At 40.6% G+C, this 27,741-nt stretch overlaps 1 protein-coding gene across 1 annotated transcript in view; it reads right to left on the bottom strand.

Annotated features, from left to right (window-relative positions):
- Positions 1 to 27,741, bottom strand: part of jade2 (jade family PHD finger 2) — a gene marked incomplete at its 5' end in the record, with an annotated part of 149,059 nt that overhangs the window by 25,711 nt on the left and 95,607 nt on the right. The window contains one exon of the mRNA XM_080508224.1: positions 1,605 to 1,722. Coding sequence (XP_080364350.1) covers positions 1,605 to 1,722 — 118 coding nt within the window. The remainder of the gene's footprint in view (positions 1 to 1,604; positions 1,723 to 27,741) is intronic.

Genomic DNA, 27,741 nt, shown 5'->3' with positions numbered 1-27,741 from the left:
AGAGGGAGCGAGAGAGAAAGTGTGCGTATTTGATTTACTTGAGTGCGTAGTTGTGTTTGTTTGAGTGTGTGTAGCCTTCCCCAGGAATGAAGAGCACTGCAAACACACACACACACACACGCACGCACGCACGCACGCACGCACGCACGCACGCACGCACGGGAGCAGGCTGACAGAAGTTCACTATCATTACCATGCCAGCAAGACGTTACTGGTATTGCCATGACAACAAGCTTTCACTGTCATTGCTGTGACAGCCGCAGGTCACGACTCTTTGAATTAAAAAGATTTCCTTTTGCTAAGACAAGTACAGATCACCCACATTCCTAATAACTGTATTTTAATGTCAACTACATAACAACCCTCCTCACAGCAACTGCTACCAACTGCTTAGAAATCAGGCTGCATGAAAGCGATTAAACCATGAACACATTATCCAGCTCCAGCTTCAAACATTTACTAAGTGATGTTTGACTCAGCTCTGCAAGAGTATTTTCAATCATGTAATACCATCAACCAAACTCCCCATACAGTATCTACTCGGCTGATCCCTTTTACATGGTTTGCCATAGCAAGTCATTGCATCTCGCGCCGTAGACTTGGCTTGTTTTTAGCAATTCTGGCAACAAGACTACAAATCCAACAAGAACTGTCAGTGTCAATACTATAGGAATTTTTTTTCCCCCTTTGGTTATCAGGTCTCATTATTTCTGAGTTGATGCACACACTGAAAGTCTGATAAGACATTGATCACTGCAGTGTAGTACCTCATCTGTCAAGTATTATATGCTAAGTTCGATTTTCAGCTTTGAGTTCTAGTTCAGTTCAGCAGAAGATGTTTGCAGTATAAATAATTCCTAGATGTTACATTAGCATAAGACTTTGTTTTATGTTCAAAATAATAATTGCGCTTTTACGAAATTTTAAAGAAATCCTTTTTTTGTAAATGTTGCCATTTACAGATGAGTTGGACAATTTCAACCAATATGGGATAGTAAGTGAAAAACATATAATTTTAAAATGATTCAATACTAAATATTGTATACACTACATTTAACACGCTGGTCCCACTAATATACAAAGAAGATCTTATTTCGTGCAGGTAACAGGCAGTCACAGCAGCCTGAACTCCACCGATCATCTCTATTCTTCATGCTGCCCCTCCGACACAGAGCAAGTGCACAAAATGCATCAAGGTCAGTCATCTGTGTAGAGTAGCCAGGAAAAAAAAATAAAAAATCGAACTCCATTTATGTGGATGGTGTGTGTCACAATATCCGGCTGAACTATTATTCCAGTGTTCTGTGCTGAGCAGGTGTCAAGTGTGGCCTTCTGTGCAAAAATGATGACAGGCCATTTCCCAAACTGTCCACCCACCATGGTCAGGCAACAAGGGCTTGGATGCAACTGTTATACACTTTCCCCAAATGCAGGGTGATTTTTTTTTTTTTTTTTTTTTTTTTTTAGAGGTGGATAGAGTGTGTGTTGACGGGTCTGGCAAAAGTACCGTGCTGAAGAAAAGGTACTCGGTTCTTAAACATTGGGGTGTTTGGATCACCGGATTAAGCCAAACTGCAGACACACGCTCACGTCTCGTCTCCTACCTCCGGCCATGTCCTCTTCTAGAAGTTGTATCTGCAGATGGAAGATCTTCTCCTGGAGGTCGCACATCGTGTGTTTCATTTTCTCTCTCCGAGTCACCATGTAGCACAGGTTGCGCACCTGCAAAACGAAGAGTGGTTAGTAGAAGTAGCAGGCACGTGTCGTCTCGGGTTCATCTGAGTCACAATTTAGCACATGAAGGGACAAGAACCCGACAGCAACGATGAAAGCTGTCTATCCATGTGTGCTGCAAACATCATACCAATAAATCCCACTAATTTTAATCTCTGGTACTTGACAGTCACTGTTTATTTTTTATTATCAGTCTAACGGAAGATGAAACTAAATTCATTCACAGGGTGACCTTGAAAAAGGATGCGATATTGTTCAGACTGATCGTTCCCGGGAAAGAGTATTAAGGTGAAATTACAGCTGAGTTACAAGGAAAAAGTCAATTCATGAAGTTGAGATCTCATCAAAAAGGTAGGGACACGTTAAATGTGAGTAAAATATGCAAGATCTGAATATTTAATGTGTAACAACAAAGTTGTAGCGGCGTCGTTTGTTACTTTTGAGTCTGTTAAATTGGCTCAACACTTGGTGGATGTAAAAGTGGCAATTGGGACATAGCCATTTGAAGTACCAGTGATGTTCCTTATTGGAACAACAAACTAGATTTTATGGGGACTATAAAGGCCGACGAGATGCTTCGTGTATTTGCCTTTCTTGGCAAGAGGCAGTGTTGAGTCACTCGCTCCGGTCTTGACTTGGCCTGGCTTTCACAGTCGCTTTCACTTTTCTTTCAGGTTGTTGGTTGCTGTAGTCCAGATTGGGTCCATCAGGTAAATTATGTTTTCCTGCTTACAACCACTGTGCAGTAGCCAAGAACATTATGATGTATTCCTCTGGAAAGTGTTCTGAGTGAATTAGCACAACATCTTTAAGTGAGGCAAGTTGGATAACATATTTTGAAAAGCTCTCCCATCAGAAAATGACCTTTACGAGTTGACAGTTGTGTTGATTCTTATTTTCCATCATAAATTCATATGAACGGCGCAGGGAAGAAGATGGATGGATGATTTAAATCAAAATGAAATATTAAATTTTTTTTAACTTCACGTGTCTTTTTCTCATGAGGAAAAATAACTTTGAGTTACGGTGGGAGTCGTCATCATCACCACTGGTATGAGCATGTTGTTGATACTATGAGGGTGACTCCTAGAGAAACTGCTGCACATTTTTCTGGTTCTGAAGCAAGATTACTTTATCATATGAAGGTGTACAGAGTTAAATTCGTGCCTCAATTGGGAAGAAACATCTGGGGATTTTGAGCACAGAAATTAGTTATTTGAAAGAGCGTACATTTACATTTTGGGGATAAATTATAGGCAAGTGGGGGAAAAAATAGACCCGAACAAGCACAAATTGAAAATCACATATCAAAAATGCCAATCATACATATCTGTGCACAGTACTCAGCTTATTTTATTTGTTTAGAGATCAAGCTTTTTTGTGCCGAGACCTGATGTCTAAACAAAGATATCAACACAATTTCAAGGTAGCTCACAACAAAAACAACAGTTTTATTTTTTGACCCAAAATAACTATCTAACAAACAACTGAAGGTTTCTTGATGCCCTGAGATCAGTGATGTAATTGGTGGAGGAAACACAGCGTCAAGTTGAACGAGCACAGAATGAAACAAACATGAAGTACAAGCAAAAAAGGAAACTGATATAGATCTTTCTTGGCAGAAACTGTCAAATAGAAGGGGAGAAACAAAAGACTGAAACAAGGTTGTATGTTTGGTTGCTTTTAAAAAATTTTTTTTTACTGGATATAGCCATGTAGATTTGTTAAAGAGAAAAATGGGAAAAGCTCAATATTATTTTGTTGTTTTTTGTGTGTCAGAAAACAGCTTTCACCACCAGAGTCTCGCCATCACTGGGTGTTATAAACATGTGCCTTTAAGGTACTTGGTGACCAATGAATGGTACCATGTTACCATCGCTCCACATGTTCTTAGAGAAGATTGCCAATTGTCAATAAGACCAAAGCAGCTTTACAAGGCAATATGTGTCACCGGTTGGGCTTTTTTCAGCACGCACCAAGTTATATTACAGGTCTATAGACTTTGCATCCAGTAATCATACAGTATGGGGTAAGAATCAAGAGGCGACTTCCTGCCAATAAACTCGAATCCAGACTCTTCCTCCACTCAGACACAAACTCCAGCTGAGCCCTCCTGCTCCTCCATACTGGCAAATTACTCTCACATGGCCCTATAAGCAGCAAACGACTGTGTGTGTGTGTGTGTGTGTGTGTGTGTGTGTGTGTGTGTGTGTGTGTGTGTGTGTGTGTGTGTGTGTGTGTGTGTCTGGATGGAGAACATAGAGCTGGAAGATGAATGTGTGAGGGTACATGTTTATGTTAAACACATATGGATGTTCAAAGAAAATCTGCGGTTGTAAATGCATGTGTTACTGTTTTGTACTGGCAGCTTATAAGAGACAAGAAAGCGAGTGCAAGGGCTGAGAATTAGACTGTAACAAGCAGACAGAAACAGATGAATTGAGAGAGACAGGTGGGGACGGAGAGAGAGACATTGAATAAGACGTGTGGAAAAATAATATTCAGAGAGGAAAATACATGAACAGCCGTCGTATGGTTATAAATGCAAATACAATCATTTTATCGAGAGAGAAAATGCTTACGAAACACGAGTATTGAAAGAAAAACCCACAAACATGCTTTCATAAAGAGAACACACGTCGAGGTGCGTTTAATCCTTTAGTCATTCTTCAGGTTGGGGGAAACATTTAATAGATTGATCATTGAAATCTGAAGGTATAGAAAGAAGCAGATTGTTCTAAAAGGATATATTCAGTGTCTCAACTCCATATACCCAAACATGGTTTTTCTATCCCTTTTAAACACACAGGATAAGTGAATTGATAACTGCTTAGTTTGTCATAATTAAACTCTAAGGTGTTGCTTTAACTGGTCCTGTTTTATGTTATATCAATATATGTCTGAGAAACTTATGAGGGGCTGCAGAAAAGAAGAGAAACTAATAACTTGAAAAGAACATGGAAGGCTAATTATTGGCTATGAGCTTTCTATAAGGAGATAAATATGTGTTCAGCTGTGTTTGAAAACTATTCTGATTCTGGTGAAAACCGATTTGACCTATTACTACCTACTTTAATTGAGTGGTTCTATTCTATTCTGGGCTTTCTCACACAGTTCAAAACCATGCAGTTGGGGATAACTGTTAACTTTAAATAGCCCGTAAGCACCTGTCCAAGGTGTATCCTACATAGTCAGCCGGGACCAGTTCCAGTGCTCCAAGACCTGAAATTGGATCAAGAGGTAAAGAAGATGGATGAATGGTGGAGCGTTTTGGTTTTATGGACAGATAGGAAGCAAAAGAACAGAATAAATAAATAGAGGGTTTTGAAATACAGCATCAGGTTTGAGCTGGATTTAAACCATGTACATTGAGGTTACATGGTTTCAGCTTTAACCATGAGACGCCTTCCTATAAATGTAATACCATGCACATCACATAGGTTTAAGGCTGTTTAATGCCTCCTAAGCTTCTCCTCTATGTTGGTCTGACGGCGCCACACTGCAGCAGGAGCGACCGAAGGCACAGATAGTTATGCAGAGGAGAAACAATTTACCATCTCTGTTTTAACGTGCTGGTCCTTTTGTGATGATTTCCAGTACATGTAAAAGCTGTGGCTAAACAGCACACAGCCATGACAACAAAGTCACCGGATAGAAGAAGGTGGGAGGGAGAGAAACTAATTGGGTCTGAGCCAGACCACTTGAATCCCAAACTAACAAGCCAGGAGCTGGACCTGTGCCAACTGGATTCCTCTCGCAACTGTGAACCAGTAATCATGTGTGTCTAAACTGAATCTGCATGTGTGTCTGCATCACACATGTGTGATTTGCCAATGGGACAGGCGTGTGTTCAGGTAATTAAGAGGCAAAACAACAACAAATATAAACAACACAATCCTGCCCTGAGATGACAATGTTTTATGTGCCTCTGTGTCAGCACGAGTCCAGTAAAGGGGGGGGGGGGGGGGGGGTAGGTGGAACGCCAGGGCGGCATGATTTTGAATGCACGATATTGAATGATCTTTGATCAATGGTTTGTTTGCTTGCTTCAACAGGGTGTGTAGCTGCATGTTTTTGCAGGCTCACTCTTTATCTGTTGGTCTTGATGGATTCGTCAGCCTGGCCTATCTGACCATTCCATCCCTGTGTTAGAGCGCTGCAGATAAAAATAGCTGCTCAACTGGGACACAATGTGCAGCGCCTGGCTTTGATTAGGACACTGTGTGTGCACCGTTTTCAAAAACAACTACCTCTGCCTGTGAACATGACAGGGCAGTGGAGAGCAGGGTGGTGGGGGCGAAGTGGAGAAATAGAGGGGAATCTGGATCCACCCCCCCACATTTCAACCATACCTCTCTTTTCCAAACTTAATATATGAACTTCACCTATTCAAAGCAGCAAGGAAGTAAATTATTGAACCAAACGTTTTTTTATATAAATGTACAAATACCAGCATTCAGCCATATGATACAAGTCAAATATGGGTTTTTACAGCTGCATAAAACAAACAGACCATTTTCTAAAAGCATGTGTTTGTGGCTGATTTAAAATGTCTCTTCAGGTTTAAGTGTGTTTGTTCGTCTCTCTGTTATGAACCTGGTGACCTGGCCAGGGTTTGACCTGCCTTCACCCACAGTCAGCTGCGATTAGCCCCAGTTCCCAGCAATCCTAAATGGATGGAGCAGTGGAGATGATGAATGGATGGATGAAAGGTAGTTTTCCACTTTTCATATCATTTAAATTCTCCACCTGAATTTTTCACGATTTTTGTACCTGAGATGCTTCTTGTCATACATTCTTAAAATATTAATCAAATCCCATAATGTAGTTTTGTTATATATATATATATATATATACTCCTAAGTGTTGAGAGGTATTCATTCTCCAAGGCTATTTTCTAGTGCGAGAAGACAGGTTAAGGTCTTGTAATCACATTCAAGCATTAATTGGTTGGCAGCGTCAATTACTTTATTGCACGTTAACACTGTTCATTCATATTGATCATTAGCTCTGAATACACATACAAACCACGGGACACAGGAGAGGTGGGATGTCAAGCAGTAGTGGCTAATGATCAATGTGAAATTACATCATGTCGGGCCTTGGACGGATGTAGAGCTGCAGATTTACATCTTGTGTTTGCCTGAATGGAAGATTCAATTATAATTATATTATTTTTAGAATAAAAATACCGACATCAAAGCCTTTAAAGTAAGAACATCATGTGCTTAGTCATACATCAACATTTTAATTACTCGTCAACATTACTACCCAGTAATTATTGAATAATGAATTATTTGTCAGGTGTTTATTAATACTATTTATACGTATTTCAAGTGACACTCTGATATTATACAGAAACTTGCACAGAAGGTCAATAAAGGTGTTTCTGCTCATTTGTTCCATATTTAGGTGGGAACTTCTTTTAAGGTTAACAAGTCTTTCAATTAAGCTTTTTTGCCATCATATTACTGGATTAAGATGAATTGACGCAAACTGAGCCTCTGACCTTTATTCAGTGCTCTGTACGTTTGAGCCACTTGCCCTTTACGCACTCTCTTCAATTCTTTTTATACTTCACTGCACTTCAGTCCAACTTTTCGCCTCTTTAACTGCATCTGTCTCCGTCTTATTTCGGCACGCTGACCGCCAGGTGCACCAAGTTCAGTTTGTTTGACAGCATCAAATAGCACACCAGTGATCTTCTCGCAGTTACGTCTGCACAGATCTGAAGGATCATTGTACTGAAGGGCACACTGACGCACGATAAGTGTCTGACACCAAACTAATGACGCTAAAGCAAAAGCAAAAGTTATTATTGTCTCTAAATTGCGTGTGTGATTGCTCATGTCTGTGCTGACTACCTCAGCATATACCCTTCAAAGTCAAAGCTGGATAACACATTAAGCAAGATGGGTGAATGGAAGCTAATGGAACAAGTAAAAAAAAAAAAAAAAGTCACAACTTTTGGTACTATTTTGGGGCATTGAGTCTAAATATTCATAAAAACCCTTTTTGTCCAAAAACCAAAGCAATTTCTCTCTTACGTGGAGGCAGTACATTTCCAGGAAAACAGAGAGGTGGTTTGTGAATACGTTCAAGATGTCAGATAATGATCACCTCCACTGTCTGAAAGTATAATCATGTTTGAAATAACGGCATCATTTTCAAATGTTTTCTGTTCATCCAATTTATTTTTACCCAGCCAGGTGAGACATTGGCTCGTCCACGACTATTCGTTATGACAGAGTTAATGTGACGTATTCCTGGACATTGGATATTAATTTGTCCAGCGACAATTAAACTTGGCAGATAATTTCCTTTTTGGCGAGTGCAGCAGAGCGGTGATTTAAAACATTGGTGGGGTCATAAGTGATGAAATGAGAGTGAAAATCACTGTCTATTAGCTCAACATGCAACATTATGTTCTAATAGAATTTTTTTTTACATTTATTACCAGCAAACAGCTGAAAGCATCCCTCCTTCTCCCTTTAACCATCCATCCTTCCACCTCCCATAATCCCCCCCGACAACTAAACCCTCTTCCTTTCTTTCTCATCCATCCATAACACGACCTGCTGCAGATAATCAGCATTACAAGTGTATTAACTGCGCCTTCTCACTCTCTCCGTAACCTTCACACCGCCTCCCTGTTTGTATACATTATCACCTCTGTCCACACACTCGCCGTGTTTTCCCGTCCTAACAATTAGTGCACGAGCACACACTCTCATAACGGATCGTACACATAACCTATACGCACACATGCTCACAATCACTTGCCACCTGTTTCACTTTCTCTCCAACACAAACTGGCTGTCATCAACGGCTAATTACATCAACAGGTGGCTGGCGGGGGGGGGCGAGAGAGAGCGAGAGAGAGAGAGAGAGAGAGAGAGAGAGAGAGAGAGATTAAATGGGCACTCATCCATTCAAACCCTGCAGAAATGTTGAGCACAACTATGCAAAGTACATTATATACTAATGATATGAATGTTTCTGGCAGACACACCGACTCTGTATCACATGACAAACTGAGCCAACTCACAGAACGCAGATCTCCGCAGAATAATATATATTTTTTTTTTTAAACTTAATTGACCTCAATAAGTCAATTCATCAAGTAGTATTATTTGATTATGGTGTCTTGTTGTTTGCCTGTCATCACACCACATCTATGAGCAATTTAGGGTCATCAATTACCCTCAAAGGAGAACAGAAAGGCCAACAATATCCAGAAACTACTGTGTGTGTGGATCAGGAATCATCAAATATGCATTTCTTTTTTATACAAGTGTCTGAACGTATACTGTGGTATCTGCATCACCATGATCTGCCATAATTTGCCAGGTCTACATCTGCCATACATTGTTTGTTACATGGTTATACAGTTTCCACTGAGTATCACTATTCTGCACACCCTATCCTGAAAAAATGCAGACTTCTTACTTTTGTTTTTTTCTTTCAAAGTTGGTACTTTGCCTTTGAATGCAGTCGAAGTTTTTTCATTATTTTATAGATTTCGTTTTTTCTGGCATTTCAACACAACCTGTCTGCTGCACAATTTGAAGTGGATGGAAACTTTAAAGGGTTCAGAAGTGTCTGTTTCTGTTTATATTCAAGGTGTGTGTGTGAGAGATTTTTTTTGCAAAGCATGTCAGTCAACTGTAGTGTGTGTGTGTGTGTGTTGCCCTTGGGCAAAAAGACAGGACCAATTTCAGTCTGGGTGAATTCCCAAACTGATCTCTGAGATAGGGGCAAAAGCCCGGGGGAGGCAGAGAGTATTACAAGCATGTGTGTGTGTGTGTGTGTGTGTGTGTGTGTGTGTGTGTGTGTGTGTGTGTGTGTGTGTGTGTGTGTGTGTGTGTGTGTGTGTGTGTGTGTGTGTGTGTGTTCGGAGAGGGGAAAAAACAGTAATGTGTTGGTGTGTTTGTGCATTTGTGTAATTCTAAGAAACATACAGATATAACTTATTGTGAGAAGAAAGACATAGTCAGATATAAAAATCCAGTTAAACCAGAACAATAAGCAGACCTGATTCATGGTACTCAGATGGTGTTCTCACTGAAAGTCAGAGAAGAAATGAATACAAACTCAACAAGAAACAAAGAAGATAACAATCTTTTTTTCTTTCTTTGCTCCTCCAACTAACTTCCAGCTCAGATCTTTATTGATCCGACCCTCTCAGCTCCCAGCATATTGACTACAAACCTGTGCAGCTTACTAATGAGCATCATCGACTGCTCACTCACCCTGAAACACACAGACACCACTGTGAGGAAGCCGCTTGCTGAAGATCAGGATTATCGATCTTTAATTGGCCCAATATCACCCTAAAACCAACATGGAGAGGCTGGGTTAATTACTAACAAGACAATCCCAACTGGAAAGATTAAACAGGAGTACGCATCTAAATGTAGATCAACTGTTGAGGAAGTCGTCTTGCAAAAACTTTGATCTATCACATGTTACTAAACTATTCATAATAGGCGGGATTACAGAGCACATTTGGATTAAATGCACCAGCTGATGACGTTAATACCTAAATAAGTCAATAAAAAACCCCAACAACCATGAAATCAATCAATAAAAGAAGCATCAATAAATGTTTGCCTCACAGTGAGAATGTTGTGGGTTTGATTCAGGATCAGCAACCACATCATTTAAGTTGGATGTGTTGTGAGGAAATTATCCAAAAATTACTGATTTTGACAATTTTGACAGATATAATATAGGAGATGGTCGTCACAAAGTCAAATATGTGGGACAAAGAAGAAATTCAAAACCTAAGAAGGAGTGCAAGAAAGAAAATATCTAATAATAAAGCCAAATACAAGTCGTGTTGGACCAGCAGAGTGAATAACGCTCACCACAATAACAGCAGTGCCTCTGCTCAGATCAGGGCCAATCTGCACCTCCCTTTTAAAATTATTATAAATACATGCAATTATAAACAATGCAGAGACTTTCAGACAAAGTAAATCACACTGCACATTAAACATAAATCTATCAGCTCCCACATGTGCCCAACCAATATCGAGTTTGCATCCATTCTTTAGATGCACAAACCTTCACTGAATCGAGTTCAAAGCTGGAAAAAAATCATATAGAAAATAGATGGATGAAAATAAAAGTGTAAGAGAAGCTGACAGTTTGAAGCAGCTATCTTTTTTCCCCCCCGAGAAGAATTTATTAGATTAGAAGGTGAGAGTGCAAAAAAAATAGAAAAAAAGCTCACTTGAAGTGATCTCACAGAGAAGTTGAGCTCATTATTTGGGTGCCCAGTCAATGGTTGTTTCATTGCTGTAACAGCTTATTCAGGCTGTGAAATTCCCCCAAAGTGGCTCATCTGCTGAGTGGATCGTCAACGAGAGCCACAAGGGGAGCAGACGTACACATACACATTTCCGAGATGAACGAGTTCAGCTGAAAACTAATATTATCGACGAGCGGTGTGCTCACATCTCTGCAAGTTTAAAGGGTAAACGGATAAAAGTCCTCTATATTGCTGAAAATGTGTACCTGTACGACTGCCGCCACATGAAGCCCAGAAATGATAGCTGCTGCAGGACATGTTCTGTTGCCTTGTTTCTTGCTGGGAGGCAATGGAAACGATACGGCAACACATCATTGTGATGCACCTTGTGTAACATTTGTTCCTTTTGCTCGATAATGACTCAGATTTATGAGCACTCCTGTCACATGAAAATAATATTGGAAGCTAAATTGACGAAACTCAACAAAAACACATTTCCTCCAAATGTGGAGTGCATCTTTACAAGCTACCTTCCTAACAGAGCTCTCGCTCAAGAAAAGATTACACCCCAGTGACCTGCATGTCAACGCAAAACACTCTGCAACACATCGCAAATCTTTTTCATGATCTTATGGGGAGCGTTAGGCAACTCCCACACCAAGCATCCTCATGTGTGAAGAAGACATTACATATTTCACAAGTGGAAATCTGTTTGGGAGATAAATGTACTCCTGCTGTATGAGCTCCCAATGCAAAGCCTGAGCTCAGTCGAGTTGAATATCTGGACTCTAAACAATGTTTGGACACGCATAGCAGAAACGACGCTTTAACTGTGGGCGGACAAACGGACACTTCAGACATGTGAGGCTGACATGTGGTGAGAAACTGACTATCACTTAAAAGAAGTGCAGACCGGCTGCAGCCAGAAGCAAAGAAAATGAACTTTACTTAAAGAGTCTGTTCTCAATGCTTTTCCAGTCTCGTGTCTCTTGACATGATTGGCTGCATTCACGTACGCAGTCTCATGGAGACGGCGCTATCATATGAGGTGTTGGCGTTCTTGGCATTCGGCGTCTTGCTCAGTAATGCTTTGGTACATGGACGGGCTAAGATGGGGATCAAATCTCCAAATACAGGAAGAGCTCAATTACATCAACCATAGCCAATCCAGAAGTAGTGATGTAATGCAAATTAATATGTCTGGTCTGTTGCCAGGCGCTGGCACGGTGGTGTCGTGGTTCACCACCGGACTTTCAGTAATTATTATTTCCCGGGGTTTGGGACCATTATGTGCGGCGTTCACATCTTCTCCTTGTGCAAATATGAATTTTCTATCTCTTTCCGAGTCTGCCCTGTGATAGAAGGGGCCCTTAAAGTAAAAGTTGGGACACTTCAAACTTTTCTTCTTCTGCTCGTATCGTTTATCCACATGCCCTACGTACAGTTTCCTGAGACGTGTTTAAGATGTGCCATATAAATAAACTCACCCTTCCATAGTATCCAGAAGCCTCCGCAACATAAACAGACTGCATAAAATAACGTGGACTGAAATAATAGCTGCCATAAAAGCCGATCTTGGCAGCCAGAACACAAATATCCGTGTTGTGAATCGTAAAGGCATTCAGATAATATCAGGTACCTCGAGGATAAAGTAGCTTCGTACGAGTGATACTTTCTCTCTGTAGTGCCCTTCAGAGGCTCCTAAAAACAGTTGGTGACTTGATTTCACCCAGTGAAACTGTCACAGCACAGAGCAATAACAATCTTCACGCTGGCCAGTGTGCATTAGCTCAGCTCTTTAACTACTGGTCACGACTCGAAATAGATCATGGATGTGTGGAGTGCCCGCAAGATGAGAGTCACAATATCAGGATACAATAAGCCTGAATGTAGGCGTATTATTACATTTCTATGTGGTGTTCGATTTTTCTACCGCCGTCGATCGTCTTGTGCTTATGTGTTTTTGCTTTGTGTTGTCTCAAAGGAAATGCAGTTATTACTGACTTTTGCTTCTGTTTACTTCACTACCACCAGAACAGTAAAACCAATCACTGCTTTTGTTGCGCGAGTAAAATATAAACAAGACGATCTATTTTTGAAGTGTTTCTACCTGCCATCTACAGTGATTCTTCTTGTATCTTAGTTTCCTCAAACGCTACCTGCCGAGTCTAAAAGATCATTTTTGTTATCCATTCAAAAATTATTGCTTCCTCAAGGGTTTTGTTTGGCATCTATATATATATTTTTTTTTTAAATGACCTCAGTCAGGAGAAGATTTGAAAAGCCTCTCCTTAACCTTCTTCCAATGCAATAATTGAGGAAAGTCAAGTGCAATATTTGGACTAATAGACATCTCAATGCTGTGAGCCTGTAAAGTATCTCTTTGCAGACAGACAGGTTTTCACCTGAGGAAATAGCAATGAACTAATATAAATGACTGAAAGGCTGCTTTACCTTTGGAGTTATAGTTTTGGGCTTTTTGGGTAAAATTAGAATATGATACAAGTAATACCAGTCATAATGTGACTCCTCTTGCAGTGTTTGAAGTAGAGCTGAGTAAATGTATTGCCTCGATCAGTTGATCTGAAATATTTTAGGCATGCTACTTATGTGTATACTACGGAAGAACATTAGGGCCACAGAAGAAAATACAGAATTTAAAGGCAAAAAAAATCATCACGTGCTTCAGAAAAAGTAGAAAATCAAAGTCAGTATTTTTTTTTTACGGAGACATATCTGTTCATCCGTCAATACTTGCCTGTGGATGTGAAATCACATTAAACCACTTAATTCTGACTATATAGGATTGCATACTGCTTATGGACGTGTGATTTTACACAGGATTCCCTTGATTAATAAGAACTCAGTTTCTAAGCACCCTGGGATCCGTGCCTTTGTCCTTCGTACTCAATGAACGTCTGCAACGGTACAATGATACAGGCTGCACTGTCTCTGCAAAGTCCTAATACTGATAAATGCACCGTTTATGAGCTGAAGCCTGTTTTGAAGCATCTTTTCACCACTTCATTAAACTGCCTGCGATGCATTTTGAAGCAGCCACATGCGCTGGCATGTGGATGGATGGATTTCGTAAAAAAAATTCTCAGTGAAAAAAAATACAAAATCTTGAGCAGAAAATGAATGTATGAAGGTTTTTAGCCTCCGAAAAATTTTTTTTCTTCAGTGGCCCGAATACTCTTCTGTAGTATACAACATCAGCACAAGCAGTCATAGTTTCTATGAGATCTGACTCTCAAGGTGTGAAGAAATATGGAATCCTGGCGTTAAAAGTTTAAAAACCAAAGAAAGATAGCTGCTGAATAGATTATGATGAAGTCTACATAGCTGAAAGCCAAGTAGACATCCAGACAGATGTTCAGTTAATGAAATAAAGATAAACCAAGAAGAGACAAATGAAGAAGGTGTGCAAAGAACAAGATAAATGTAACAAATAGAAGAAAAAAAATGAAAAGATGGCGAAGAAAACTGAACAACAAGCTGCAGCTTGTTCAATGACTTTTACCGAAGAGAAACATGTCAGTTATTACAAGACAAACAGGTGGATAAAACAAACTAAAACAAAAAAACACGGAAGGTGTTCGGGAGAGAAAAATGGAGGGAAAGATCACTAGACTGGAAGAAAGAAGAAAGGATAGAGAGAGGAAACGAAGGAATGAAAGTAGAAAAAGTGGGTCAGAGAAGCAGGCAGACAGCGGAGGCTGCTGCAGCTAGATTTGGGAGACTGGAGCTTTGTGAAAACCTCCCTGATGTGCAACACACACACACACACACACACACACACACACACACACACACACACACACACACACACACACACACACACACACACACACACACACACACACTACATGATTTATTAGCTCCTGCTTAGTCAGTCGGTGATGCTGTAGCCACGCCCACCTGGGGCTCCATAGCAACATCATTCTCCAATCAGATTTTCTGCTCTCTCTCTCTCTCTCTGTGTGTGTGTGTGTGTGTGTGTGTGTGTGTGTGTGTGTGTGTGTGTGTGTGTGTGTGTGTGTGTGTGTGTGTGTGTGTGTGTGTGTGTGTGTGTGTGTGTGTGTGTGTGTGTGTGTGTGTGTGTGTGTGTGTGTGTGTGTGTGTGTGTGTGTGTGAAAAAATACATCAATGGGCCTTAATCTATTTATTTATTAATTTTTGTGGAAGTGTGTAAACTTTCTATCAATGTTCAATGTGTGCAAACACATTCATACACTTGCAGGTGTGTGACCAGGAATTACACACATATCGCACGCGCAAACACACGCCCGCACACACACGTCTGCTGAGGGAATATGGGTAGGGTGTCTGGAGCTTTGCCAAAACAATAAACTCTAAATAAACCTTGTGACACAAACGCTCGGCTCCTCGCTCTCCTTTCATTCTTCCACAATCACGTACTCTTTTCTTTTTCCATGAGCACTAATCCTCCGCTTTCTGTTTTCTCATCTTGTTTCTTTCTCATATCTCCATCCTTTCCTCGCCTTTCTCCCCCTCCTCCCTCCTTACTTCCCTTCTATCCAGATGCCTACCCCCTCTTGCATCCTATGTTTATCCTCCTTTCTCTGCACCGTACATGAGCTTTTCTGCACCCCATCAGCTCTCTTACCTTTCTCATGTTCTTTATCTCCCTCCTTACTCCTTTCCTTTTCTACCTCATGCACTGTCCACACAGAGATAGAGAGAGAGAGAGAGATAAAGAGAGGAATCAAGAGAAGATAATACAGAAAGCAATAAACAGGCATTCACACTCAGTTTAATTAAAATGAGAAGAACATGTGCACACACCACACCATGTCTAATAGCAAATATTTAAAGATCAAATCCTGGTTATGAAAACCTTATTACTCTAAAGCCCTCATCTTCTTTGGATTGAGGTTTTATTGGACAAACTGTTTCATGTCAGCAAACAAAACAGGATTTGGGGACGGATTAAATTGTCTCCAAAATCTCACTCGACAATGTATCCAGACAGCATGGATCGGCTGTCTTGCATGCAGCATGCATAAGCCCTGACAGGATTAAAGAAGCGACTGGTCTGAGCTTTCGGAAATGTCTGGTCCGTCTTTTCACAGCTCCTTAAGGAACCCTCATGTTGCACAAAAAACATAAACACAGACATCTACTGTTGATCAGCATCACTTTGATCACAACTACCCAAATACCATTTCACATTATTTGTATCTGAACTCAACAATAACAAATAAGCATACATCCATGTTAGGGATTTCTTTATTGTGCAGTAATAATTGTAATAATTTTTTTGACTGATAGGTGATTATACATTCCTGCAACAGCCATTTCAGATGAATATAACCTTTGTTCTTCTGCAGAATTCATTTTTTATTTTATTTTATTGTATTTGCAACATCAGGTTTGACGTCAACCTCCTGTGAATCAGAGGTGATCCTGATCATGGACGTCAACAAGCAGAATATATTCCTCCACTGGTGCCACCAGGAGATCCTCATGAACAGGTTAACAAAAAAATCAAGTCATTGTCCTTGTGGTATTCATGCACAGGTAAAAAGAAACAATATGTAGTAGTTGACAACATCACAGGATTTTGCAAATCAGTGTATATTAATTGCTAGATTTTCAATAGTTGTTGAGTAGCTTTTGGTCCGAGCAGCAATCACTGTGAAATGAAGTGAAACTGCCATTCTAAATTTGTGACAATGATTATCCCAGTTCGTCTTTTATAGCAAACCATTCAGAATGACTGTCAATGAACATTTACATAAAGGAACCACCTTGAATCACTTTGTAGAATTGTATATTCAATCGTTCGATATAGATGAATTGATTATGCACAGACCTTATATGGGGAGACTGGGTTCGAAGAAGGAACGGGCAGTTAAGTTTAGATTGCATTTTCATTACCTCGACATTTGCAAGTATGTTCATCATTTTAAGCCATTGATTTTTAACAATGTTATGGAATTCATAAAATTGTCCTAAGAACAACCGTATCCACTAACAAAACCATAGATATCAAACTCAGAAATACAGCAGTTCTCCAAAAGTGCTCCTACAAAGTGATTCTGGAGTGTATGTACCAACCAGAAATGAGTGTGTAATGCTTATAGTTTAGTAGTTACGTGTTGATTTATGGAAGAATGATTGAAATTAGTGCCCAACAGTGAGGCTTCAACAGATACTGTGAATGCAAGCCTAAATACTAAATACTGTACTAATTAGAGCTGAAACATAAAATCACCTCACACTGGGAACATGCTTATATCTGAAAAACATAAACACAAGCATGAAAACGGCACCATGGTGAAGGTGCAGACCACGTGAGAGCGACATGAAATGTTTTTTATGAGGAAAATGTGTTGCATGCCTCTCATCAAGTTCTCTTATGAAGACATAAATGCCTGAAAATATTCATTGGGATTCATTATCCCAGTTGATTGCAGGACAAAAATACCTGCAGGTTGTTGCACTGTGCAACGTGACAAACAGAGGATGGTGAAATTTCAGCCGGGTTGTTCGAGACGGCACTAACGAACAGATGTGGCACTAACTCCAGAGAGGTTCCCCACTATTTGTCAGTTGGAGCGAAGAGGTTCATCCACCTCTTCTCAGGAGGTGAAGTCAAAGAGGAAGTTATTCAGACTCAAATCACACTCAGCAGCGGGAGAAGGGCTTCACACAGCACGGAGTAAAGCCTAATTGGCTATGTTTTATTACCCGGCCAGCCAGGGGTAAGTGGAGGTCTGAGGAATGTGTTTGCAGATGCTACTGTGTGCTCAACAGGGAAGCTTTATGCCATAATGGCTTGAGAGGCCAGCTGAGATAAAAATTATAGTGTGAGGGAATGTCATCAAAATTGTGTGCGGTGCTTTAGGGTGAAACCCCGTTTGAAAAGTGATGGATTTTGGGTGCAGCCGACGGTAATTTTTGTAACCTTCCAATTAGCACCAATTTATTGTTGTCTGGATTTACAGACTGAAGACAAGCTTCCCCACAGGAAGGAAGCATGCGGGCAGTGTGGAAAACCTTCACCCGGCATACATTTCTTCTTCTGATCTTTGCTAGTCGTGAATACATCTGATATGCGGGCAGTGATTATACAGATGGTTTGACCATTAAAAGATAAAAATGTATATGAACCATCATGTTTGTGATGTCTCTTTTGTAATCTTTTTTATGTACAAACAAAGAGGAAGACTCCAATAGTTACATGGACCACGAGTGACCAGACAAATCACGTCATGTAAACAGTTCTGTCTGATTGGCCCTACCTGATGGGAATTTGCAATCAGATTGGAAGCGGCGTCACCCATTTATGATGTGATCAGACATCGAACAACATCACCACGTCACACTGTGTTTGGCCGCTTGGAAGGCTGATCAATACTGACTTGTTTATGCAAGTCAATGAGAAGCAAACAAATCACTTTAGACCACTTAAGACAGAAAAGTTACTATGGAAATGATAGTAGCTGCTTGTCTCGCCCAGTTAAAAACAGAAGCATACAGAGTTAAGAAGACAAAGATCATTTATAACAGTACAGCTGTGAGGAAAGTTGCAGAGTGGAAATGTGAGCGTGTGTCAGGGGCCGAACTCCTCTGCTGCTTGTTTATCATGTTAGCGACAGTTGGAAAAAATTATGTACTGAGTATATTTGTTTTGGCTGTGATGTGCAACCTGGCGGGAGGAGCTGAAATGAGTTATGCTAAAAGTGTGAAGAGTGTTGTGCGAGGCTGCTTTTTATTTGATTTCCCCGGGTAAAGAGATGTGACGTTAGCGAGGGGAGAGGGATTTTTCTTTTACATAAGAAGGAAGAAAGTCAACTAGTTTGCAGAAATGATTAATTGGTGTTGGTGATGATTGCATTTCGTAAGAGAAATGTGGGTAGAGGAAGTCCAAGCTACTTTAAATGTGCAATAATGAAATCCATAAATGTTTTATAATATTTCAACCAAAGATAATTTACATCGTTTTTTCAAAGCATCTATCTAGTCCGTTTTCTTCGCAGATGATTCAAATACAGTTCACTAGACTTTTGTTGATATAATTCCATTTGCTGCGTGTCATGGTAATGCACACTCAAATGAATCAAAGCAAAAGAAAATGCATCAGATGTTCTTTACCAGTGCTTTTCAACAGACAGATTTCATTGCCCGACAGTTTAGAACACATTCACTGAGTTAACTGATACAATGGGTGTTAACCACACGTGCGAACTCATCACACAAACTGTACAATGAAGCAGAAACAACCAACGTCTAGATATGTCCAGTGATTTCGTTTGACTTCTGCTACTGTTGAGTCACTGCAAGCCACAAAAACAAATAAAAAAATACCTGAGGGCTACAAAGGTCATATCACAGTTTTATCTGGCATTAAACAAAACATAAATGGGGATACAGACATTCTGGAAAATATGAATCAACACATAAACACAATTTGCTTTTTTCTTAAATACGCGAAAAATGGCACAAGTATTACTGTTGCATGCTTTATGATGCATTTTCTTATTTATCTTTTTTGCAGACTGGGGCAACTGTGAGAAAAATGCTCTTACCATAAATACGGTCTTACAGACGCATGGCTTCAGCAACTTTAAACCAGCTCATGTTCTCGCAAATAAACATCGGCCTGTGAGAAACGTCTGGTCAAGACACTGTTTACATTAGAGATCATAAAACCACTCAGTAAACTGCAAAAATGTGCCTGAGGGCATCAGTGAAGTATGTTGGCAATGTAACCAAGATCTTCATAATCTCAACTCGACAACAACAAGAAGACGTCAAATATGATGGTAAATAATACTTTAGTTACAGTTACAGATCTTAACTGAAATCCCTGCGCTTACTTTGTGCAGGCAATAAATAAATATTTAGTGTCCCATCTAACAGAGACAGAAAACACAACCAGTCAATACTGCAGCGATCAATACTTCTGGCAGGTTAGTCTCTGAAACAAAAGCCTCCTGGATTTCCCTCTCGGCTGCAGTATACATCATGCTTTTGTCTGATTGTGAGTCAATATTGTAAAACACAAGCATGATCGGCCACCCTCTGAGCTGATCTACTCTAAATGGTGCCATTCAAACTAATGCAAGCCCCTCTGTCTGATTCCTTTGTGACTGAAAACTTGGAGTGATGCGATGACAAAGGGCTCCGATACTCAAAAATGCCCTCTTAATATTAAATGAAGCTGCACTTAAGCATTATTAAATGCCATTGTACGAGTGAGAAATCAAGTATGCTAGCAATAAGCGGCGTGGCACTTGGAAAATGGACTGTGGGTTTAATACGGTGTGCAATTATTTAACAACTTTCAACCTTCCAGACGTAGATCAAGTGGAGACATGCTGTGGTTCAGCTGCAAGGAGTCTAATGTCTTCTCTTGTTTTTATCAGTCTATCTTAGGGTGGGGTTTTTTTTGCCCCCAAAAGCTTTAAGCTTGGACTTTCACACAACCTCACAAGGAAGCTTTTAATCTTACAGATATAGGCTTAAAAAAGTTTTTTGTAGAGATTTTTTTTCTTTCTTTGAGTGCACTGGCTGGCTCTCAGAGGATGTTATTAAATTGGACCTTAGGGGGCGGTGCTTGCCATCGACTCCTGTAAAGAGAGATTTTACGGTTGAGCTGTGGCACTGCGTTGGCTTGCACCGTCTGAGAGACCCTACTGTAAAATATTAAAGGCCCGGGTCAAACGGGGGGCCCTCATATCGCTCTCATTACTTATTGATGCATCCCTATCTGTGTGTAACACAGCTAGTGAGCTTGTTCAGAGTGTGTAAGTGTGTTTTGTTGAAGTAGGGGCAGAGATGTGACATTTGCAATCGTATAAAAGAAGTACAGATACATTTATGCAGGTAGTCAAACAGATTGGTGATGTGCACCGCCACAGGGCACAAAATGACCTACATTAGTAATGTATGTTGGAGTGGAACTTAAAGTGTTGCAGATTCAGTACAAGTACATAGTGTACATCCCTTTGCCTGTGTTCATGCATGTGAGCTTATCAGTGTGTCAGTCTGTGCATTCAATTTCACACAAATTCACATTCGCAGAAGTGTGTATGTTTTGTTTTTTTCCATACATGACAACAACTGTATGACAAGGTATCTATTCCAAGCAACTATTCCCCCCACGTGTTAGGGACACATATTTTACGCGTGTGTGTGTGTTTTGACATATTACTCCTATTGTCTTATCAAAGTGATGTGAATTCAAGGTTTAACTTTCAGTGAATTATTTATCCCTGCAGCAGCCTTGGCACCTGCACTGGCCAAGGGTCTGAAAACACACACACACACACACACACACACACACACACACACACACACACACACACACACACACACACACACACACACACACACACACACACACACACACACACACACACACACACACACACACACACACACACACACACACACACACACACACACACACACACACACACACACACACACACAGTGACTGTACATGAATGTATGCACACACGCAGTGCAACACAGCCATGCCGTGCAGAATTATACAGCCAAAGCAGCTATAAATATTTATACTGCTCCCGCCTCATATTTATTTCATCCAACAGAGCTCATATCAGAGGGGCAGCGGGATAGTGAGGATATCCAGAGAGAAGAAGAGGGAGAGAGGTGGAGGATGCGATAGAGAGACAGGGGGCCATTGATAGAGTGGTGAAGGAGAATGAAATAAAAGAAAAAAGGGACACCGGGGGAGATAGTTGTGTGACTAATGGCGAAGAAAATTAAATAACAAGTTTGTAAGAAAGTCAAAAATAAAATGAGTGGATGGAAAAAATAAATGATCAATGTTACCTAAAAGTTCTTTGATGTTTAGAGAGAAGAAAAATATAAACAGTAAGTTGATAGAGGAAGTGCAAAAAAAAGTTTGAGGCATAGCATGAGCAAGTGGATGGAGAGTTGAAGGAGTTTTTGCAACTATGATTCATGGCTGCAACATTTGACTAAATTCACACTCATACCCAGGTATTTACATCAAGGCTTATTTTATAGCATCTAATTAGTTTTCGCTACATATATTTCTTTTATTCTACACAGAGAGCTTTGAAGCATTGATCATATCCAATTATTACTTATAAACTGTACTCGAAACTCATTTAACATACTTTCTTATCAAAACAACACGGAGAGAGGCATGCCAGGAAATGCTAGATTGTTTTTCCAACCAATTTCTCCTTTCCTCAGACATCCAAAACATCTCCCTTCCAGAGGTAACTTAATGTTTTCTGCTCAGTAGATTATCTTGGCAAGTTGTTTTCATGAATGATAAACTGGCCTTCTTCAAACACCGCAATCCGGATGGTAATAAATACAATGTACTTGCATATGTGCACACTTACTGCCTGGAAAAACACCAGCCACTGGGTTGCAGTGAGCAGAGACTGCAGAAATGTTGGGGGAAACGTCACCGTCACTCTTAAAATAAAAGTCGAAAAGTCGACTGAATCAGTCAGCAGATGCTTTATCTCCCAGGAGTTGAAGAAAAAGTTTCATGTTGCTCCCTGAGAGTCCTGTACTGTTACATAATGCATATTCCAGCAGTACGTAAATGCCTGGAAGCAGACAGGGAGGGAATCCGAAACCGTGCAATTCAAATGATGTAAAATCTTGCCCTTGAAAGCGAATAGTGAACCTCAGTGGCTGTTCAATTGCAGAAGAAACTTCAGTTGAATAATGTATTCTGTACTTGCACTTATGTTTTAAATCCTTTCAGTGCGACCCGACCGCCAGCAGTGTGGTCAGAGATTCAGGGGTGTTACGTTCGTGGAAGCTAATGCAGCCCCAAACACAGATTAGCGTAGGGGAACAGGGATAATTTGCATTTTCATACTCGTCGCACTCAGTACAAACCATCACTTGAGGCAGTTTATCCAAACTTGGTGCAGTTCTTTTCAAATATGCAAAGACCCGACAACAGATTGTGTCAGAGTCGACAGATGATGGTGTTAAGACTCGACAAATAATCTGTTTGTTGAGCCAGAAATATGTATTTGCAGTGATGATATAGTGATAATTAATATTGCTATGCTTGAATCAATGTCTTTACTGATTGAAGAGGTTGATAAACCTATTTAAAACGTTTATGAGTCAAGACTTAACATTTAAGTATTTTTCTGTGCAGTTATAGATCAGCAAATATGCAGAAAATGCATGTAGTTGGCATTATTAAATGTCTCTGATTTGTCACTGTGTCCTGGAAGGCAGCTCAGTGACCTTGTGGCATAGAATTATCAAAGGCTGGTGCCAAAGGAGCAACTCTCTGTAAGCTTTGAAGCCTTGGGGCTGTGTTACACAGGCGAGCTTAGCATGCAGCATTTTAAACAGCAGTGGATCTCAACAGGCAGTTTCTCTCAGAGTGAATGGAACTGGCTGAAGGTGTAGAGCCTGTTCTCGCCTTCAGCTCATACTGGATGATGCAGCCAGACTCCAAAGCAGATCAAAGTGAGACAGCTTCACATTTACAGTGAATTTCGGAACCGATGTGAAGTTTTTCCGCCCATTATTTTTTAACCTTTTCTCAATCCAGATCAGTCTCCTTCTAGAGACTGTGTGTGAGATTTAACACGATAACCTGACCAGAAGCGGGAAGGTAAGTACTGTATGTGCATGCGTGGAGCTTGTGTGGCAAATTTTAGAATGTGGTCATTTGTTGAGATAATTCCTTGTCAACTGAAAAATATATTCAATTTAGTTTTGATTGAGGCATCATCAAATGTGGATCTGCTCTGCACAGTCTTGCAAAGAGGATTCATCTCATATTGAAAGCATTCTTCAGTCTATTTTTGAAAGTTGTTTAAATATTTTGTTTTAACCTTGAGTTAAAAATGCCTTCATAATGCAGCAACTTCTCTGAAATAAGTACCTTTCCACCAAAATGTGTAACTGAGATCAGAGTTTTCAACCAAAAACAGCATGTGAATGCTTCTATTCCCATATTTCAATAACACATTGGTGCATGTCGCCTTTTGGAAGAGTATTGCTCCTTATTAGCGTTATTCAACACATCCTGCTTGCAGGTACACAACTTCTACTGAAATTTGAGGTGACTTTGGAAAAACTTTCAATTTGAGCACAAGGATATAAACATAGTTTTTTTTCTGTCAAACTCAGCACCCGCATTACTCTGCTCAGTGGAGGAGCTGACACCTGAGAAAACAACCGAAAGGTGTTTAGATTTAATCACTCTAAATCCATCTTTTAGAAACTAAGCAAGGTAACAGGTCTTCAGAGTGTATTTTGACCTTGGAAGAATATTAAGCTTCATCTTCACAATAATAAAGTCAATCTACAAACATATTAAACCTCTAATCGTAAGTTTCAAAAGCACAGAGCTTCCTGGAATACAAAACTGATGCATTTTACTTCAATTTGAGTAACGGCATAATGTCAAGCTCCCAGTATCAAATATGCTGGAGGTGAACTGTCAGTGTAGTGCTTGTGTCATTTGATTCAACCCAGACAAAACCAACGATGTGTTGTGTTTGATCATTCCTCAACACTATACATCCCAGTCAAAAGCTTTTTTTTGATGTACAAGAAGCCTCTCTGTAGAATCCATCAGCAAGCAGAAACAAAGGCCAAAAATCCTGCAACAGAAAGGTCATAAAATACAGAGGGACCAGACTGTGTCTCTCGGGAATCTGTGTTACTCTACCTGTCATTGTGGCACTGAGCCAAGTCTGACTTCCAGGTCTGCCCTTAATGTACAGAATTAGGCCCGGGTTGCTGGTAAAATACTTTTAGTGTCTGCTCAATGCTGAGATTTACCAGCGACTGTTGCTGGTGGACAGAAAAAGGCCCTTGTCTTGGACCTCCCTGAGTAACTTGAAGCATCTTGGAAACAGACAGCAGCCTAAGAAGAAGGGATTGTGTGTAGTGAGCGAGTATTAAGTTTGGAGCAGAACTGTGTGTGGGGAGCCAGGTTGATGCTGATCCAACAGGGTGGGTCTGTCTGCTGCATGACTCGGCCCGTCTGGCCTGCAGCGAGAACGCCCTCCCCGTCCCCCTTCAGCTATGTGCGTGAAAGTGTGCAACTGAAAACGGGAGTATGGAAGCGTCACACGTGCACGTCTCTGTCCGTTTGCATGTAGGTGTTGGACGAGCACTGTATTCGTGCCATGTGGCGAGGAAGTGTTTGTGCTATTGAGGGGGGGGGAAAAAGTGTGATATTGATGTTGAAGTATACACAAGAGTATGTGTGCCAACGAGCAAAAAAAAGTGGACTGACGGCCAAAAAGGAAGAGGCCTCAGAGTGTTTTTCTTCATACCTCTGTCCTCTCCCTGACCCTAATTAACATTACGTAACATGAGAGCTGGGGTCTGTCAGATGAGTGGCTGGGTGGGTCTGAAATACTCAGGGTGTCAGGGAAGGGCGAGAGCACTTACTTCTCCATCCATCAGATGAAAGTAGGAAATCCAAATAAACAGAATTTTGCACTATTTGCAAGACTTTCTTATGCCTCTCTGTGAGTTTGACATGAGGGAGAAAAATCCTTTTTGAGGAAAAGCTGCAGGCCGAAGGAAAAGTCATAATAAATTACACACGAATACAACTATCTTCATATTAAAACCATTAGTATCAACACAACATAAAGCCTCATTATGAAATGTGCAGGGAGATTGACCGTTGACAGTGCAGACTGGAGTGTGCAATTTGTTGGGACCATATTAGAAATGAACACAATTTGTTTGGTGCAACCAGACACAATACTACCAAGGTGCAGCATCATGTTTCTATGTTCCTGTGACTAATGACGACTCAGGGGGCCAAACAGTCACATGGTCACAGACTGTACTTTTTTTTTTTTTTTTTTTTTTTAGCCTTTAAGTGTTTATTATTTCACACAGCAATTAAAAGACCCTCTCCATTTACTGAACATATATATACATGGCTGATTACATCACTATTCTTGTGTGTTGTGGATAGCAGTTCATTTATAGCGTCGTCTGAATTTCCCATCGGTCTCTGCTGGCATGTGGCATACGCAGGGCATTTTGTCCGCACTCCACAGTGATTGCTTTTACACTGCATTAAGGCCACACCAGAGTTTAACTGCAGCCAACTGGGATCAAAAACCCAACTGAGTCGACCCCAATACGACTGGTCGGAAAGCACCCTGCGATTGAGCTGGGAATTTTGAAAGCGACAAGTTGGTGACTCATGTTTGCGAGGAGAGATTGTAAAACAATAAGTGCTTTCCCACATCATTTTTTTAAATCAGGAAAACAAAATTGTAATCAAGCAACAAACTAGCATCACCAGCCAATGCAACAATAAAATCATGCTTCTAAAGTTTTGATTATTTATAAAACTAATTTCTAGTCATTTGGTAGTTATAAAATGCAGGCTAGGATTAATAAGTCTGGCTATTTCCAAGGTCTTGAATACATCATTATGTAATACTTTTTCCTATATAGATGCACTAATGCTGCCAGGCTAGCTCACATCAAATTGCTTCTGAAAGCTTCGTAAGGCTTCCAACATTTGAAGTGGGAATTTCCTTGTTTGACGGTATTTTCCCTCCCTAGAAGTTGGAATTCTGCCACTTCCAGTTCCCAGTCTTCAATGCAGTATATCAGCGTTGTTGGATTACCGCTTTCAACAAGCTGTAAGAGAAGTCAAAGTGATAAGAAACGAAAATAGGTCATTCTCCAACAAAGATGACTTGGAAATATCAGAAGAAACATCAAAAAGCTTTTGTTTTTATCACCCCAATTCTCTGTCTAAAACAGAGCAAATCACAAGGGACAGGAAGGTAAAATATGTGTGGGTCGTGTCGATATTGGCATTAATAAATTGTGCCTGAGTGTCAACCCAGGCGACAAAATGGTAATAAATCCATGGATGCAGGCTGTTTGAGATAATTAAGACACAAGCAGGCCTCATTTGCCAAGAGACCTTTTTGTCATTAGCCGGTTTTAATGTGGAAAGTTCTTCTCCTTAACCTTTCACTGTCCATATTTTAACTTGCAGCACTTGTAAATCCAGGTCAGCAAAGCCTCTGGTTACAAGATTGTGCAGACATATTTTCCTCTCATTCTTTATTGTGCTTTCCTATTTCCACTGTGCTCTTTTCAAACAGAATGGAGCACTGAGGGGGGTTTGTGGAAAGAAAACAAACAGCAAATCTGTGACCTGGAGCCAAGCAAAACTCGCTGATGGGCTTTGCTCCCTCTCGCCTTAGCACAAAGTGTACCGGCACAGTTTAGCTGACAGATACCTGCCACTATCAGCCGCTCGAGGCTTGAGGTGCTGCTGGTGTTGCTCCCGGTATGAGATTGACTCTCAAAAACCTGCTCGTCCAAAACTGTCCTTTCTCAGTCTGAAGTCTCGTGTCACTTTTCCACCGACACCATTTCTTCTCATCAAATAACATTTTTCTGCTCGTGATAATCCACCAACATACCCTCTTTGTGAGTGCTCAGGAGGGGAAAAGAAGAAGTTATACAAAACATATGTTAGCTACTCATAATCACCCCCCCCACACACACACACGCACACACTTTCTTTTTCCGTAAGTGAACTGTTTTATAAGTGTACTGTTCTGTTCTGCTCTGAGGGCCTCCTGGGTGTGGGACTGCTGACCTGCAAGGCTGAGTGTGCTGCCAAGTATTTACCGTGAGAGAGCGAGGGAGAGCAGAGGGCAGGACACAGGGCGGCACTGTGCCATCAGACGCTCTGCCAGCCTTGGCTGTACTACTAATGTACCGCA

This window comes from Blennius ocellaris (assembly GCF_963422515.1).
Source record: "Blennius ocellaris genome assembly, chromosome: 14".
NCBI classification, from domain to species: domain Eukaryota; kingdom Metazoa; phylum Chordata; class Actinopteri; order Blenniiformes; family Blenniidae; genus Blennius; species Blennius ocellaris.
This window is presented reverse-complemented; position numbering and strand designations above follow the sequence as displayed.